The sequence below is a fragment of the Pelobates fuscus genome, chromosome 12 (assembly GCF_036172605.1).
Source record: "Pelobates fuscus isolate aPelFus1 chromosome 12, aPelFus1.pri, whole genome shotgun sequence".
Classification (NCBI taxonomy): domain Eukaryota; kingdom Metazoa; phylum Chordata; class Amphibia; order Anura; family Pelobatidae; genus Pelobates; species Pelobates fuscus.
This window is the reverse complement of record NC_086328.1, coordinates 32,364,013-32,382,483: the sequence shown is the minus strand read 5'-3', so window position 1 is coordinate 32,382,483 and position 18,471 is coordinate 32,364,013. Positions and strand designations below refer to the sequence as shown.

Below are 18,471 nucleotides of genomic sequence, written 5' to 3'. Positions count from 1 at the left end.
CATAGTGCATCCTGTTGCAAGATCTTCCACAGGTAAAAGTTTATATATATATATATACACATACACATATACACCCACACCACGTTCATCAGACCAGGCAACCTTAACCTTCTTCCATTGCTCCATGGTCCAGTTCTGACACTCTTGTCCCCACTGAAAGTGCTTACGGTGTTGGACAGCAGTCATCATGGGCACTTGGATTCGTCTGTGGCTATGCAGTGCCATACGCAGCAAACTGTGATGCGCTGTGTGTTCTGACACATTTGTGTCATGGCCAGTATTACATTTTTCAACAATTTTGAGCTACTGTAGCTCTGTGTAATCGGACCATACGGGCTAGCCTTTGCTCCCCACATATATCAGTGAGCCTTGGGCACCAATGACTCTGATGCTAGTTCACTGGCTGTCCTTCCTTGCATCACTTTTGGTAGGTGCAAACCACTGCATACCCGGAACACCCCACAAGACGTGCTTAGATCTTTTCGCTTGCCCTTTTTTTCTGCTTCCAACACATGAAATTCAAGAACAGACTATTAATTTGCTGCCTAATATATTCCACCCCTGGCAGGTGCCATTTTAACTATATAATCAATGTTATTCACTTAACCGATCAGTGGTTTTAATGTTGTGACTGATCAGTGTATGTTGAACATTCCAAGTACCATATACACTATGACACACTGTGGTTGTTATGGTGTCAGGATTGCCCTGGCTTTCAGCACTTTGCACGGTTGGCTTAGGGAAAGAGTTCCAGTTCTCGAGTGGAATTAGTACAGGCAGAGGTGCCTTTAGACCCAAGGTAATAAGTCAAACCATTCAAAACAGTTTGACTTTTAAGAAATGAAAGAGGGGGGGATGCCAGGGAAGTCCTTCACCATAACCACTACAGCACACTGTAGTGGTTATGGTGCTTTAATTGTTCCTTTAAATAGGTGTAGTGGCTATTTTAAAGTGGGCTGCTGTTTAAAATACACAGGCCTATGTTGTTTTGCTCTTTTAATTATCTAATTTGTATATTGAGATACTCTGTACCTTAAAATAACTTTCTATGTCTTTTACTACTTACATAAGAACCAGGACAGAGGGGTGTTTGACCAAAAAGTCGGTGTTTTGATCTTATTGACAAGAGCAATTGCTGGTCCCACTCAGAGCAGCCCATGCGCAGAGGATTTTTGAAGCGATCTGATCATGAGTTTAATTAAGCGTTTATTCATCCCACCATGATTTCATCTAATGAGCTAATTATGGAAAAAAAGCAAAATAACGAGACTAAAAACCAAATGTAGAGATTGAGAACATTATCCAGTTTATTACAGGCATTTCTATACAAATTTGGAAACAACGTCCAACAAATACACCAGTACTAAAGCACCAGAATAACTTTCATGGGAAATATTTTTTCCTTCCAGCATTATGTTTGAATTCAACATTTCCAAACAATATATCGCCAGAGAGCGGCCATTTTGTTTTTCTAGGTTACTGATGGTAACCTATTGAGATGCCTGTGAGGTAACTGCAATGATATAAAACACAGTTTATACATTGGGGGTTATGTATAAAAAGTGTCCGGTTTGTTTTCACATTTGTGCACACGCGCCATATTCTATATAGAATGTTAAGGTAGAGCCGTGTTTTTAGTTTTCATGGCTGTAGCATGCCAGAATAAGCCATCTTTACTAATAATTACATTCACAAAATCAGTCAAATGAGCAATATTACTAGCACAGATTGAATGATTTTTTTTTTTTTTTAATACAAATATGAAAACAGAAAATGAAAATGTTGAAAACGAGCACTAAGGAATATTTTTGGCATATAAAAGGGAATTAATTCGCACAAATGGGAAAAGTGTCATCTAAACTGCATATCACAATATAACATAAAACACACATAAACCCCAACATAAAGGTATCACAAACAATAAGGATGTTTAATTTGAGATGACAGAACTAAAGGTTCCTCTGCTGTACAGATTTAAAATATAAAGATGGCCGCTCCCTAATTAACTTTTTTCCTCTAAGTTGACAAGAATAACAATTGAAACAGCTGGTGACCTAACACATTGGCAATTATTTCAGAAAAATGATTTTAAAATTATTGCAATATACCCTATCCAATAAAAATACATATTTATAATCTTAAAAATACCCACCACTGATTTATCATAATTATAGTGTAGAATCCTTAATAAATAAAAAAAAAAAACTCTTGTTCCGGGCTGGTTAATGACACCTGAATGACCCGAATGCCAGAGATGGAGTTAAACCTTCAGCAGCAGAGGGGATAAACTCTGTATGCGCAACGTTTCATAGTGAAACACTGCATATATAGACTTCAGGCACCATGACCACTTCAAATCACTGAAGTGGTTATGGTGTGTGGAGTAGCCCTTTAAGTACTTTGCTGCGTTCATCGGGATATTTTGTGACTTCCATTAAACTTGTTGCTGAAAAATAATATTTACTGACAGGGTTATTTACGAACGTGAGTGTTGTCGGGAATTTGGAATTCAAAGTGGTTGAAATTTAAGGACGAAATACCGATCCCTAAATACCTATATTGGCTTGGAATTGTTGGGAATTCAAAGTGAGTTTCACGTTTGTATATAACGCTGTAAATGTGACTCCATGTTGAGTAAATATTTAGCTATATGTTGATGTAATGTAGAATATAACATGCAACAGTAATGGGGTTTATTAACTAAGATGAGAATGGTGAAGTGGCATGAAATAGATATATTTTAAGGCAAACAAAATCACCAAATTGGTCTTCCCCACATTTTGGCAATTTTGGCACAAAATCTGAAAGTTTTCAGTTTTTCACAATTATTGGATACAGCTATGGAATAAGCTATTCCTTAATATATAACCAGTATATGGGGGGATACAGAAACTGTAAATTGATAGGTCTTTACCTGTTATCCATTGTGATCTTTAAGCAGAAACAACCTTTGAGCATTATATATGCAAAACCCATAGCTGGTCTGATATGGGAGACATTTTGGGTAAAATCTAGAAATTTGATGAATTATCACTTTGGAAGAATTATTCCCTAATCTGTGAATTCCTGGGAATCCAGAAGGAATTAGAAAAATTCTCCAAGTCAGTTTTATTTAAAAGTTAGCTTTTTTTTGCTCTACAATTTGAAATGTACTTTGAATTCCTAACGATTCACATTGTGTGGGGTAACCCTGTGCATAAATAAATCATTATTGGGGTAAGTGTTACCTGGTACGTCTTCATGAGACCCTATTAAAGGAAAAGGTAAAATGTATTGATTGGTCGCCCAAGTAGCCGAATGCACGGAAGCCTTAGATCTAAAACCATGATTAAGTTGAGCTAAAAGTAATGTTGCAAAATATAGTTAAAAGGATAGTTGGAAGTCCTGTGCTTTCCCCCCCTCACCCCCCCACCCCCCTTTGATCTGAAGTCATTCACTTACCACAATGCACTATTTAGTGAGTAAATCCTTTGGATTCTGAAAGGCATTTCTAAATGGAATTCCTGAATTTGTCCCCCTTTTACATTGAGTAGTAGTAGCTGGTACTCGAATAGCATCTAACTCCAAAAAAATCTCATGCAAATAAACCCTTAAATTGGACAATTCCAATAATAAAGCTATAATACAATAACCTTCATATACAAAAACTCCATCTATATATTCATTTAAAAACCCCAAAAACAAATATTTGGTAAAAGCTTTCTTCACCGTCACCTATTAAAACAAATAAAACAATTTTTTTGTAGTAAAGTTTATATTTGCTTTGATCAAAAGAGCAGTAAATTTTGTATAAATACCCTACAGCACTGTGTTAGTATGGAAGTGTGAAATTAGCAGGATAAAGCTACCTAATATCACATGCTTACTAAGCCCAAATGCTTTCAACCAAGTGCCCATTGCTGTATAGTAAATATTGTGGCACAGAAATTTAGATAATCTAAAACTGTGAACTTTTGTATGATTTACATGTTCCCGAAACTATTTAGAGACATTGAGGGTTCTTTTATCTCCCCGATAATTTAATAAACCAGTATATTTTGAAACCGATGATAGATTTTTACCTCCAAATAGACCAGGTTAGTGCATTTTATTACAAATCCAACTTCGCTATACACCCATCTGATCAAAGGGTGGAATACGTGAATGTGTTGAATTAATTATACAGTCATGTTAACAGAGATGTCCTGCTTGGGTGCGTTTTGGGTGAACATACTCACTTTAGGAATTGATCAATCATAGAGGGGATCTCATACAAGTCATTCTGATTATTAATCCCAGATATTCTGTCCACTACCCGTGCTTAAATAAGAGATGGAAAAAAAATGAATCTCACTTATAATTTACCCTGATTACCATTTTAGGGAATTAGCACAATAGGAATTTCTACTGCAGACAAGTATCTCTGTAAATATACATCCATGTGTATGATATAGGGACGTCACTACTTTTCTCTTGGGATATGCAAGCTCTAGAACTCTACGTGAGGCATCATAGCAGTTGAAGTCCACGAATAAAAATAAGTGATAGAGGTCACAGAAGTGTAATTACATATAAAGAACATTTTACCACAACTGAAATTTAACATAATTCTAAATCAGAAGTACTCTATATTAAAGAATGACATTCCTGTAGGTCCCATCGGTGATGACCTTCAATGTCCAGTCTGTGGCTGCACCAAGGCAAGTCTCAAAGTTCTGGCTTTGAACATTTAAAGTTTATTTTTTGATCTTGCCATGCTCTGTGCCAGTGTTGTCAAACCAATTCCTGGAGAGGGATGTGTGCTTGAGAGGAAAATTACAGCTTTTTATAGGCAATATGGATTCCGTGCAAAATATCTTGATGAACACTGACAAACCTCCAATACATTAGTCCTTTACTTCAGTCCATTCTGCTTCTCTGTTAACAGGGCCTCCACTATATTATTCAATTCATTTTCCACTAGTGCCTCAACAAGTCTTTTTAATGTGGCTTTCTTCCCTTCGCCCATCATAAATCGGTTGAGTAACTGGTATGCCTGTTCATACAGACCCTCTGAGTTATAATCGAATGCCAGGTTCTCTATAGCAGGATCACGCAAAGCCCGGCAGGTTAAACTCAAGTATCGCCCCACCTTCTTCCAGTTCTTCCCCACTAATGTGGCAAACTTCTGCCGATGTTCTGATGTCAGAGGACTATCAACTGAAAGAGTCAAATATGTTAGTACTATCATGCAGAAGAATGCACATATAACACGCAAGAGACACCATGTAGACAAAATTTACTTAAAATATTAAAGAGACACTATAGCAGGTTTTGTTTATAGATCATTCCCCCACAGTCTCAATGCTCAATTATCTGCCATTAAAGAGTTACATCACTATTGAAACTGTTTCTGTTTACACAGTCCTAGCCACATAACCTACATGAAAAAAATGGATGCATTTTCAATTAGATGTTAAAGTGCTTTTAAAAGGTTGTATCTCCTTCTCTGTAAATTGAGCTTTAGTCAAACATAGGAGGCTCCTGTAGGATTTAGAAGACTATTAACAGAGCAGGAGATAAGAATTTCTAGATTAGACTGTACAATAAAGGAACCTTTTCAGGAAGTGTTCAGGAAGGCTGTGCAAGTCACATGCAGGGAGGTGTGACTAAGGCTGTATAATCAAAGTGATTTAACTCCTTAATGGAACAGAATATATTCGTAATACTACAGGAGCTTGATCTATACATATACACCAAAACGGTTTCATTAAAGGGATCCTATAGTGCTAGGAAAACAAACCCGCTTTCCTGGCACTATAGGCTCTTGGAGTGCCCCCCTCCCGTGGCGCTGAAGGGGTAAAAACCCCTTCAGTCACTTACCTGAATCCAGCGCCGATGTCCTTCGGCGCTGGGTCAGGCTCCGCCCACGCTCTTTACCCACCGAAAAAGTTTCTAAGTCAGCAATGCTTTTATTTGGACTATTCTGGACTATGTTGGCATTAAATTTCAAATTCCACTTGAAATCACTTTGAATTCTCAATTTGTATCGTTTAGTTTTTATTTTTTCCTCAATAAAAATATTATACATATATTTAGCATTTTGTATGTCTAGTGCTCCAGCAGAGATTAAAGGTACACTATAGTCACCTAAATTACTTTAGCTAAATAAAGCAGTTTTAGTGTATAGATCATTCCCCTGCAATTTCACTCCTCAATTCACTGTCATTTAGGAGTTAAATCACTTTGTTTCTGTTTATGCAGCCCTAGCCACACCTCCCCTGGCTATGATTGACTGGTTTCACTTTCAAACAGATGTAATTTACCTTAAATAATTGTATCTCAATCTCTAAATTGAACTTTAATCACATACAGGAGGCTCTTGCAGGGTCTAGCAAGCTATTAACATAGCAGGGGATAAGAAAATCTTAATTAAACAGAACTTGCAATAAAGAAAGCCTAAATAGGGCTCTATTTACAGGAAGTGTTTATGGAAGGCTGTGCAAGTCACATGCAGGGAGGTGTGACTAGGGTTCATAAACTAGGGGTTTAACCCTAAATGGCAGAGGATTGAGCAGTGAGGCTGCAGGGGCATGTTCTATACACCAAAACTGCTTCATTAAGCTAAAGTTCTTCAGGTGACTATAGTGTCCCTTTAAAGGGACACTCCAGGCACCCAGACCACTTCTGCTCATTGGAGTGGTCTGGGTGCCAACTCCCACTACTCTTAACCCTGCAAGTGTAATTATTGCAGTTTTTTATAAACTGCAAAAATTACCTTGCAGGGTTAACTCCACCTCTACTAGAAAGCCACTAGAGGGAACTTCCTGCTCCATAGCACAGAAAACCTGTACTAGAGCGTCGCTGGACGTCCTCACGCTGTGTGAGGACTTCCAGCATCGCTCATTTCCCCATAGGGAAGCATTGAAATTCATTTTCAATGCTTTCCTATGGGGAGCACATGCGCATTAGGTCTCCTCGGCCGGTGGGCGGGATCAGTCTCGCCCACCGGCCGACGGATGCAGAATGAGGAGCGGCGGGGGAGGAGCAGGCAGCGACGTGGGACATGTCGCTGCCTCAGGTAAGTGACTGAAGGGGTTTTCACCCCTTCAGCAACTGGGGGGTGGGAGGGAGAGGGATCCTGCAGTGCCAGGAAAACGGATTGTTTTCCTGGCACTGGAGTTTCCCTTTAAGCTCCTGCAGTATTAATAATCTATTCTGTGCCATTAAGGAGTTAAATCACTTTGATTATACAGCCTTAGTCACACCTCCCTGCATGTGACTTGCACAGCCTTGCTCCAGCAGAGAACTGGGTAATAAACATAGGACAGGGAAGCAGTGTCTATACTACAAATAGAATTTTGCCTAATCCTCTGGCCCCCCAACCTTCACAACCTGAATACTTGTTCATGGGGGTCCAGTAGTTTTACAAACATATGTCGTATTTCTGTTCATCCATATAACTCACCATACTCTTGGTCTTGAAATTGGAACGTGCTTGTTTCAGTTGGAACGTTCTTGATAGAATGTAAGGAGTTCGGAGTAGAGGTGGTACTGGAGCTCTCAGAGGAAGCCACATTGTTTCTCTGAGCATTCAGATCCAACGTCATATTTGTAAACATGCTGTCCAGCTCGACTAGCTCGTCATCCTTCTGGTAGGTGGGCTGGAAATGTCAGAAAATCTTGGATTAATGATGCAAAAATCAATAAAGTCGATCACAGCAGTTATTCACTAAAGTGAGAATTGGCAGGAATTCAAGTTGAATTTCAAAATTAAAGCCAAAACAGGGAGCTGAAAATAGACATGTTCTAATTTTGCTATTTTGGCATTTGAAATTCACTCTGAATTCCTGGCAATTGTCACTTTACGTTCTGATCTTGAGTAATGTAACCACGAAACTGTGAGAATATCATAAAGGGCTATTCACATGAGGGAAGTGGTAAAACTATTATGAATTAAAAAAATAAATGAAAAAATATATTTTTTATTTACTAATGTATTATGATTTTTTTTTAGACATAGAGGTGAGCTTTAATTCCCTCAGCAGCAAAGAAAACATTGTTGAAAAAAAACAAAGAAAACATTGAACAAAATGGGTAAAACATTATGTGACCTAGCGACAGGGGCCAGACCCAAGGACATAAAAGGCTATTACATCACTTCCCCTTTCTTTCCTGATCCCTCAGTGAAGCATACTGGATACCTGGGCTTTTTTTCCTAATAGCTAGTACCCAAAGACACAAATTGTAGTGTTAATCAATTACTGTCTATTTGTGTTACTCATCTTTTACTTGCTTGCCCTGGTGTTTTCCCCTCTTCTTCACCGTTTTTTAGGCTCTAGTGTGATGGGATGTCTAGTTGGTGGCTGCATGGCGGCCATTTTGGTGGTGTTGGCCACGCTGGCGCTCTCTTTTAATGCACAGTGGCCATTTCGCAGGGGACTTGCTCGCATGTGTATGCATTTGTATGGTGGCCATATCACAAGCCTGCTAAAACATTGACTGACAGGCCTGCTAAAACATTGGAATTGTCTCCTCCTTCTGTTGGTGACTGATGTTTGACTGCTCCTGCTCTGTTCTGCCTAACTACTTGTTTGCACTCCGCTCCAGGGGAACCCTCCTCTCTCATTTAGCTAATTTTGATATAGATTGTGGGTTACTCAACCCTGTTCTAAGTGGATAGTGTTGCTTAGTGGGGCATCTATTCTTTCACTAATAGGGACTGTGCAAGGCTTGCCCTGTCCCTGTTGGTTGCTTATCAGCCCCTACATCTGTGTGCCACTGCTTTTGTGCTGTGGCTTTGTGTGCCACTGCTTTTTACCTGTGGTTTTGACCATCTGGTCAGTCCAGTGTCCAGAGCATCCTCTACTGTCTGCCAATATTGCTCTGATCAGTTTTATTCATGGCTCTTGTTCCACTGTGATTACTGCAATGCAGTCACCTAATGATAACATCCCCCAGTCACCTCTGCCAGACTTGTCTGACAGATTCTCTCTCATTAACTCAGGGGATGAAGTGGATATATCCGCTCCAGAGGAATTCCAGGCTCTATTGGATTCCACTATGATGAGATTGGTGATGCAGGGCTTGACTTACACTATAGGGATGATGTTTTCCTCTATTTTCCATATTATGACCCAGGCTCTGCTGCAGGCCCCTCTAGCCAAGGACCAAAAGCGTAAGCCTTCTGGCTGTAAAGCACTGGCGAAACACAAGCATTCCTCCACGATTCCTTTAAAAGACAGTACACCACTTGTTGATGGTGTCCTAGCACCATGCCGGATAGCCTGGAGCCAGGCAAAAATTGTCTCTTAAATGACTATTCTGACTCGGACAGTGAGGTGGAGGAGGCTTCCTATGACTCTTCCTCAGAATACCTAAGTAACCTGCCTTCGGAAGAACCTGAGCAGATAGGACAAGCCAGCTGGAGATCAATACACCAAAGCCAAGATTCCAGAAGTGGGGGAGGTCCTAAATCCCCAGTGGGAACCACTCTTTGTCCTGGACGACATACGTCATCCACGTTCAATGGAGTGGGCTCCCTCTGACCATACAGCCTAATACTTGGCATTACGATCCGTAAGCCTTTGGAAAAGGCTAGTCTGGATAAGATGAGGGAAGAATGCCCTAATCCACCCATACGTGATAAAGTGTCTCATCCTAGAGGTGGATCCACAAATTGTTCAATTCTTAGGTAAAGTTTGCTGGAATATTCCCTGTGTAATTGCCTGGACAAATTGTTGGACACTTGGGGCCCTCTAGCTAAAATGTTTCAAATGGTGGAGGAGGTGAATGCCTCTAAACAGATGCTGTACCAGGTCATGGTTGCACAGTGGATCCACGGCACTAGCTACAGAGCACCATAAGGCAATTCTGTTCAAGATTGAGTCTAAGCCGGTGAGTCTTCTATTCAAGGAGCCCAGGGCTTTTTCCAAGGGATTATTATTTGGTGAGTCTTTCATGAATGAACTAAACCCACATGCATACTTTCACGGCTTTAGACAAGGTGCAAATCAACGTGCACAAGATATTTGTTAAAATGTTTTTTTTTGCTCACTAGAAAGGTGCGAATTCCAGACGTCCACCATATGGTAAGTTCTCTAACCTCTGCTTTTATCCCTAAAGGAGTGGGTGGCAGACTGTATTTTTCCCAACTGTGGCCTTTTGTTACATCAGATGTGTGGGTACTTCAAACAGTACTGAGACTTCGTATAGAATTTGTGGCATTACCTGTACAATATTTTCTTGCCTAAGATGCTTTTGTCTTCTATAGACAGGGCCCTGGTATCCAAAGAGATTGCGGAGCTCGAAGCAAAGGATGCTCTCGAGAGGATTCTGGACAACTCCCAGGATTTGTCAGCAATATATTCCTGGTTCCCAAGAAAAGGAGGCAGAGTTTGTCCAGTCATCAATCTCAAACCTCTGAATGCTTCTGTCGCATACCATCACTACAAGATGGCATTTACTGTCTCAAGACTTGCTCCAGCCAGTGGACTAGATGGTCAAATTAGATCTAAAAGATGTTTACTAGACAGTGCCAAAGCTCATCATGACTAGCTTAAATTCATGTGGCAGAGTCAGTAGTGGCCTTCCTTTTGGTCTGTCATGCGCCCGTGGTGCTTCACGAAGTTCATGAAACCAGTGGTCGCCTTCATCTTATCATTTATTTGGTCGACATCCGGATCCTCTCTCATTCGATCTAACTTTGTCACTGTCACCTCGATTGGACTATCCATCTGAAGGAGTATCTTTTAACCTTACCTGGACCTTCCTGTTTTTTTTTCCCTGAAGATTTTATCCAGAGGGGCCATGCCTTTTATCTCCGTGGTGGGGAGTAAACCACCTATGCAACACACGATTAAGCAAAAACCTAATGTTTTGCTCTACATATGTCAGTATACCTCCTTTTATTTTGCTCTTACACCAACAAAACAGAGAGCATTATTTTCTGTTTTTATTCTCATTTTATGTAATTGGTGAATATCTGTAGCAATTTGGAGGGAAATAACCGTAAACGGTCAACACCTCCACTGGCTCTTGACCCTGACCTACCATCTTCAAGGAACCAAGCTGAGCAACATATCCACAGGCAAGGATCATACTGGAGCTGTACATAAGCTCCAGAAAATTGTAAGTGGCATTTCTCTTATTTTACCTCACAAAGTATAGAATATACTACACTATATTCGGTTTTCTGTTTTCCACATTGACTCACCACCATACAAATTTGAGGACACCTAGAAAGCTCTGTTTTCCTGTACCATTTCCGGGCTTTGCTCATATGTTTCATCTCCTTGAAGAGAGTTTCGGACATCTGTGATTTGGACGTGCATTCCTTTTCTCCAGATGGGTTATCATTTGATATTTGTTGTTGAACTAAGGCATTATCTAAATCTGTCTTCTATTGTTATTTTCCAGACCAACCTAGGCTTTGCACGATATGTTGACCAAAGAAATACCAAAGAAATATGAGTCTTGTAAGGCTCCACTTCAACGACTGACTGGCCTACAGGCCAGGCAAGAATTACTTAAAAAAAAAATTTAATCTCTCATTAATCTCTATAAAAAAAAGCACTTTTAGGAGAGGGTTTTTTTAAAACTTTTTACTATTTTTCTTCTAATGCTACAAGACTGTCTAAAGACTATTTTAGGTTTGTCAGGTAGAAAATATCTGTGTTCTTTCTTTTAATATACCTCGGTGTTTGTTAATAACTTTAATACAGATGTTTTCCTTGTTGCAGGGGAGTGGGGCAGGAAATCTGGGTATCTGTTTGACAGCCATGAAGTATTATTAAGGGGATTTATGAAAATGCTAACTTCTCTTGAAATTGGTACTTTTATAAAATTAAGCCATGCTAAAGGAACCTGGTCTGATAATTGTAATGCGCAAAACAATAAATAAAAAAAAGGGTGCGTTCTCCAACTACCATTCTAATGGTAGGATGATCATCTTTAATGGAAGAAATTACCTTTAATGAAGCAATGTGTTTCAGGCACTGATCTTCTTTGTCCAGTAGGTCATCGAGGGTCGCAGTGTCAACCTTGAGCTCTAGAGTCACCTGCACTGTTCCTTGCGAGAAGTCAGACTCCAGATTATTCTGTATGCGCTCGTGCACCCTGTGTTCTTTGTAATCCTGGAGAAATCTCTGGCATAGCCGCTGGCTGCAGAATTTTAGATACAGGATCAGGTCCACGTCACTCGTGTGAATCTTTAATATCTCTATGGAGCCTTCGCAGTTTTCACTGGACTCTAACCAAAAGTAAAGGAAAAGATTGTAAACTTCTGGAAAAGGAAGAGAGTCCAAGGTCCCAATAGGTAAAACAATACGAGAGATACAAACTATATATTTATTTTACAACTGCAGAGAAAGAGTCAGGAGTCAGAGAAAGGTTCAGGGACCACCTGGGTGAACAAGGTACACAAAATGCATTCAGGACTTATTGGCATAAGAAGGTATCTGCAAAATTAAACCAGCAAACTTTGTATGACAGTTCATATGAACGGGTGAGAGGGATCAGATGGTCTCTTATGCTATCAAAATCTATATTTAAGTGATTTTTTTTCAGATTATATGTACTTATCCCATATGCTGAACAAATATGTATTGGTGAGTTCTAATAAAAATATTAAATGTAGAAATCTACACGGCTGTATTTATTGATTTCATAGGACTGAACGCCTCCATCCTGGCTCCTTGTCAGTCATTGTTTGATTTGTCAGGCAGAAATAATCAATGACCAGGAGGGGAATATCATACATCCCAAGTGTCCCTATTTTGGGTCCAAATCCCTCAAATATAATATTGGTGTGCATGAGTGTATAACCGAGCTTAACAGCAATAATACTCCCAGTAATGTGCCTTTAAACTACAATTAATGTGTTAAGAAATCAGTCTTTGTAAATAAGATACATTGTTCTTGTTCTAAATTACATTTTAGTTACATATTATTAGTAAGTTGCAATTTACTGGCTGCACGCCCAATCAGACCCCTAATATCAAAGGGTCTGCATAAGAGCAGTACCAGCTGCAAGCATGGAGAGGGGAGAAAAACAGCCAGAATTATTTATTGCAGCGGTTTTGGACAGGCAATCGGAGAATGGAAAGAGAGAACAGATGAGTTTTATTAACACATAGCCAACATAAAGGGATGGAGACTTTTAACATAGAATGGGAAGCAAGTCTGTGCTTCCCAAACGGGTAAGCAGGAGACGTGTGTCTTACAGCACGTGTAACACCCACTGTAAATATGATTGATTGGTCTTAGCAGGAGACAGGTAATGGAAATAAATTAAAATATGAGGTTTTTAACATTATTCAGGGAAGAAACACCTAACTGCACGATAGGGGTCAAGCCAGATGGTTAGAAAACTGTCTTGACAGGTTCACTTTGGCTATGCATTAACATAACTATAGTGTGATGTCAATTTCTACATCTTTAATATAGATTTAAAACAGAACACTACATGATAAAAAGGTTTAAATGAGGAGTTATGGGTGATTTTTAAGGTTTTACTCAATGGTATAATTTTTAGAGATGTGACAGTTTCCCTTTGATTATTTGTGCATCAGTACAAAGAATGTTAGTCTTTTTTTTTTCCAATTGGAGTTTTTTTCATTTTTTTTTTAAATTCAAAAAAGAGGTACAGAAAGAAAAAAGGGAAAGAGAGGGGGTTGAGTTAACATACATTCACTTTTTTTTTTAAAACATATTATGTAAATCATCTCTATATAGTGTTCAAACTAGAATAATGTCTATTTGATATTTATCTTAAGGTTTAACTTATCTTATATTCAATATATTTATTTTATTGAGCTGCTATCTAGTTCTAATATTGAATATATTTAAATCATAAATCCATTTGGGTCCCGAGTAGGGAAAGGGGGAAATAAATAAATAGATAAAAAGAGGGGAGAAACAAGAAAAATAAAATCTCTGTGCCGATATACATTTGTTTTGTTAATTATTGGTTAGCTTGATTTTGATTCTGATCCAATATCTTTTCACTTTTCACATTTCATAATTAATAAGGAGGTTATTGAAAATAAGTCTGCCACTTATCAGCTACTTAATTTTCCTATTTTTGTCTGATTCCACATGATAAGTTCATAGTCCACTGTAGTGGTCATTAATTTTTTTATTTCTTGTAAAGATGGCATGTTTGAAGATGTCCAATTTCTGGCTATTAGTGTTGCTGTTGTTGATAAGAGAAAAAATATGATTTTTCGTGAGACTTTGTCTATATTTCCTGGAAGGGCTTTAAGGAGTATCATCTTCGGTGTGTGTTCAATCTTATAAGATGTAACTTCCTGAGCTACTAATTCTATATCTTTCCAGAGAGTATTTACCTTCTCACATGACCACCACATGTGCAGCATGGTACCTTTATGTAAATGGCACCTCCAGCATATGTCTTCTGTTTCCGGGTAAATTGATCTAAGACGGGTTGGTACCATATACCATCTGTATAGTATCTTTCGGGATGTTTCAAAATGTGCAGCGCATGAAGAGAGTCCTTCATGTGCTATAAAGATTTTCCTCCATTCTTCTTGTGATATTGTTTCTTGAATATCCGTTTGCCAGTCTGTCAGAAATTTCCATGTAGTAATTTCTTGTAAATTATTAAGGTTATCATAACAAGTCTGAGAAGAGAAGAAAGCTAGATACACCAAGGGGAATCAGCTTGGTGTGTGTCAGGGGCGGCCAATATAGGGGATATAACCCTCACATTTGTGAATAAAGAAAAACAGACCTGGTCGGTCTGAGAGGAGTTGGACGCCCCCTTGTGGATGTGTATATATTAAAGCTTAGCTTTTAATAGCACTAGAGTAAGATAAAGATCCTCAAAATAAAGAAAATAAACAAAATAAAGTAAAATGATAATATCTGAGTCAGGAGAGAGAGAGTATTAGCTCATAAGTGGGATATGGATAAATCTTGAAGATGCTTTATAATAAGCTCAATAAGGAGTCTTCAAATCGAGATAGATCCCATATAGGTGCCAAAATCGTTATTATACACTGCTGGTAGCTATTGAAGAGAGGTTCCCATCTATTATACTAAATCACAGTGCCTGGAAATCTCTTAGTAAAGACTAGTGAGGTCTAATAGAGTTACAGAGTGTAACAATTTGTTACACAGCAGGCAGATAAGTGTGAAATAGTAATTATGTAGGGATAATACTGAAAATAGCTACACAGTATAAAGTAGAAAAATTGTTGATGCAGATTGAATAGATAGTGATCTGGTATAAAGTTGCTACAGCTTCTGTAGATGAGTAAGCTGGTGCTTGCTGGTACAGCTAGGGTTGTATAAATGAGGATTGAGTGCAAAGTTGCTATAGCAAATATCAATTTCTAGAGTAAAGTATATAGCTTGAAAGAAAATAGCTGCAACTAGGTTCTGCACGAAAAAGTATGTATATGGGTGTATGAGGAGAGGGGGGAGGATAAGAAGAGAGTCACCAAATTAGAGCATCCCTGGCACCATCCCTTACAACTTCCCTTGAAACCCAGACTAAATCCCCAAGTATAGTGCAATCCCGCTTTCAATACCGCTTGTTGCGAGTAAAAGAAAATTCAATCCAATTCTAACTGTCTAGCTAGAGATAATAACGAAGCCGCACTAGCTTCGAACACTTGTTTTGGCGCTGTGAAACGCGCCTTCTTCCGAGGCTAGCCGAAACACGTGTTAGGCAACAGACAGTCAGGAAAGTTAGATGCTCGTGCGGCTTCGTTATGATATATACACTTGCGGGATTTTAATTTGTAATGATCTAAATAAGTATAACATTTTTGGTATAATAGACATTTTGATTGCTGCTATTTTTCCTACCCAAGAGAGGAACATGTTTCCCCACGATTTCAGTTGTTTTTCAATATGTTTAAGTAGTTTTGTGTAGTTTGAGAAAAATAGTTCTTTCTTATTTTTAGTAAATCTGATTCCACGGTACACCAGGTGGTCTTCTCTCCAATCAAAGCGAAATTCAGATTTAAGTTTTTCTTCTGTTGGTTTTGGTAAATTAAAGCACATTGCTTGGGTTAGTCTTAACGATAAACTCCAAGCACCATAACCACGCTGTTGGGGTTATGGTTCCAGTAGTGCCCCATTGTAAGCACTCAAACCGTTTTAGAATGGTTTAATTTCTTACCTCGAGTCCGCTGGGTTGCACTCTCCAACTCCACTACTGCCAGTGGAGAGGTCAGCTAACCAATGAGCTAAGCTTTACACTGCCAGGCTTAGCTCAGACAGAGTGCCTCTGGTTCTCTGTCTACAGTAGTTGAGGCAGGAGCAGTGCACAGTGGGCACCGGGTACATTGTTTAATCGCTTGACTTCTTACAATGGGCGAGCACTTCTGTCACCATAACCACTACAGGACACCTGTAGTGTTTGAGTGGGCAGCCAGTGTTGTGACATAATCTTCTCATTATGACATCTTAAAAGAGATCTTTAACTGCCCAAATTAAAATTAAAGACTTTTTAGTAGGTATTCCCCCCCCAATGAAAACATGCATGCGTTTAATTATGCATTTTTCATTGGTGATATATCTAAAAACCACTTTCAAAAGCTGCAGATCTCTTGTCTGCAGCCTTTGCAAGCCCTCCCCTTCTAACCCCGCCCAGACTTTCTGTGGCCGTCCAATCACTGACTTCCCGATGCAACTCAATGAGAAGTCTTTGCCCTGAACTGAGTTTAGTGCCATCCCCTAAATACCGCCATCCGAGCCATGCTCTTATTTCCACTAGATCTGATTGTCTGAATTTTTATTTAATTTTCCAATGAAAAACTTTGTACATAAACAGTATTTTGGCCAAGCTAACGGCTTACAGTCCTTAGGGAGAATCAAGGTTACCTGATAGGGCACTATTGAGCGCTCGGTACAGACGCAGCTTTTGGTCTTTATACAGATTCGAAAGTTGGATCTGCTTTGACTGGATGAAGAAATAAACACTCCCAACCCACTCAAGGGGCATGGCCGACATCTTTAGTGCCTGGAAAAAAACAGCAAAAAAAAGGTTATATATTATCTCTTGCAAATTCTCACCAGCCTAAATCCCAATTAGATTTACACATTTGGTGCGATGTCCCTGTCCTTATGAATCTACACTTACAACTTCAGCTAGTTATTAAACCAATGCAACAAAGTTGATGGGTCCAAAAGGACACTTCTAAGCCAACAATAGAATTGGGAGTACCTTTTAAAAAAAAATTCTACTCATTTACATTTTACATATTGTACCGAAGGAACACTCCTAAAGCTCTTCAGCTTGTTATATGGGTGGAGATAAAGGGGAGTCTTCGGGTTCAGAGGTACTTCTACTTGTCTACTTGGGGGCTATCTGTCTTAACCCCTTAAGGACACATGACAGATATATTCCGTCATGATTCCTTTTTATTTCAGAAGTTGTGTCCTTAAGGGGTTAAAGCTGCTGTCGATTTGAAGCTCCCATGATTCTCAGCCAGATGGGAACTCTAATTACCCTCGCTAAAACTCTCCTGGCCCTAACCCATAGTCTCTTTCTCAAATGATGAAGCTTGAAAGTGGGTTGTTCCATAGCATTATATACATTCAAGCTGTGTGTCGGGCTTTAGGACTATGAAGAGAAGACTTTCTGTGTTGTCTTGTATGTTGGGGCAGGCCATGAACCTGTCTGTCTGCCTGGCGTGCTTGATTTAAAGTCCCAATGTTATGGAACGTTCGAATCTAATGAAAGTACTTAGAAAATCGGCCAGACTAGATAGGTCAAATGGTGATCTGCCGTCACATTCTATACTTCTATGCTAAGCTGCTGTGCTTTAACCCCTTAAGGACACATGACATGTCTGACGTGTCATGATTCTCTTTTATTCCAGAAGTTTGGTCCTTAGGGGGTTAAAATGCCTGGGACTTTTTCCCAGTCCAACCATTAAAATGTTACTAACATAGTAGCTGCAATGATGTGTGTTTGTGTATATATACATATGTATAGATTTGCTATATTCCTTAATAGAATTACTTTAATAGCGCTGCGTAATGTAACTGCTGCAGTACTGTTAACATTTACAATAGTTGTAATATCATTGAATATAACACACCCTATAGACTGTAAGCTCGTTTGAGCAGGGTCCTCTTCAACCTATCGTTCCTGTAAGTTTTCTTGTAATTGTCCTATTCATAGTTAAATCCACGCCTCAGATAATATTGTAAAGCGCTACGGAATCTGTTGGCGCTATATCAATGGCAATAATAAAAAAATATATACATATACGAGATGTAATGCTAAAACCGAAAAGCATAGCTAAAGTACTGCTAAATATAATAGACATAATAATACTATTACATACATGAAATCGAGCAAAATCTCAATGTATCCTTCCTGGTAAATGGTAAAATATTTTATAAATAAATAAAATATAACAAAAGTATTAAAGATAAAATATAGTTGTAATTCTAAATATTTTAGTGCAATATTGCTATTATAGTGGCAGTATTAATGTGTTATTCTAGGCTAGTGATTTGAAGTGGTCATGG

The 18,471-nt window shown here is 38.9% G+C and overlaps 1 protein-coding gene across 1 annotated transcript in view; it reads right to left on the bottom strand.

The window, feature by feature from the left end:
* Nucleotides 1–4,068: 4,068 nt before the first annotated feature.
* Nucleotides 4,069–18,471, bottom strand: part of TRADD (TNFRSF1A associated via death domain) — a 35,998-nt gene continuing 21,595 nt past the window's right edge. The window contains exons 2-5 of the mRNA XM_063438722.1: nt 16,813–16,951; nt 11,928–12,208; nt 7,427–7,622; nt 4,069–5,178 (exon numbers count right to left, since the gene is read on the bottom strand). Of these exons, the coding sequence (XP_063294792.1) occupies nt 4,874–5,178; nt 7,427–7,622; nt 11,928–12,208; nt 16,813–16,942 (912 nt within the window). The 5' untranslated portion in view covers nt 16,943–16,951 and the 3' untranslated portion in view covers nt 4,069–4,873. The remainder of the gene's footprint in view (nt 5,179–7,426; nt 7,623–11,927; nt 12,209–16,812; nt 16,952–18,471) is intronic.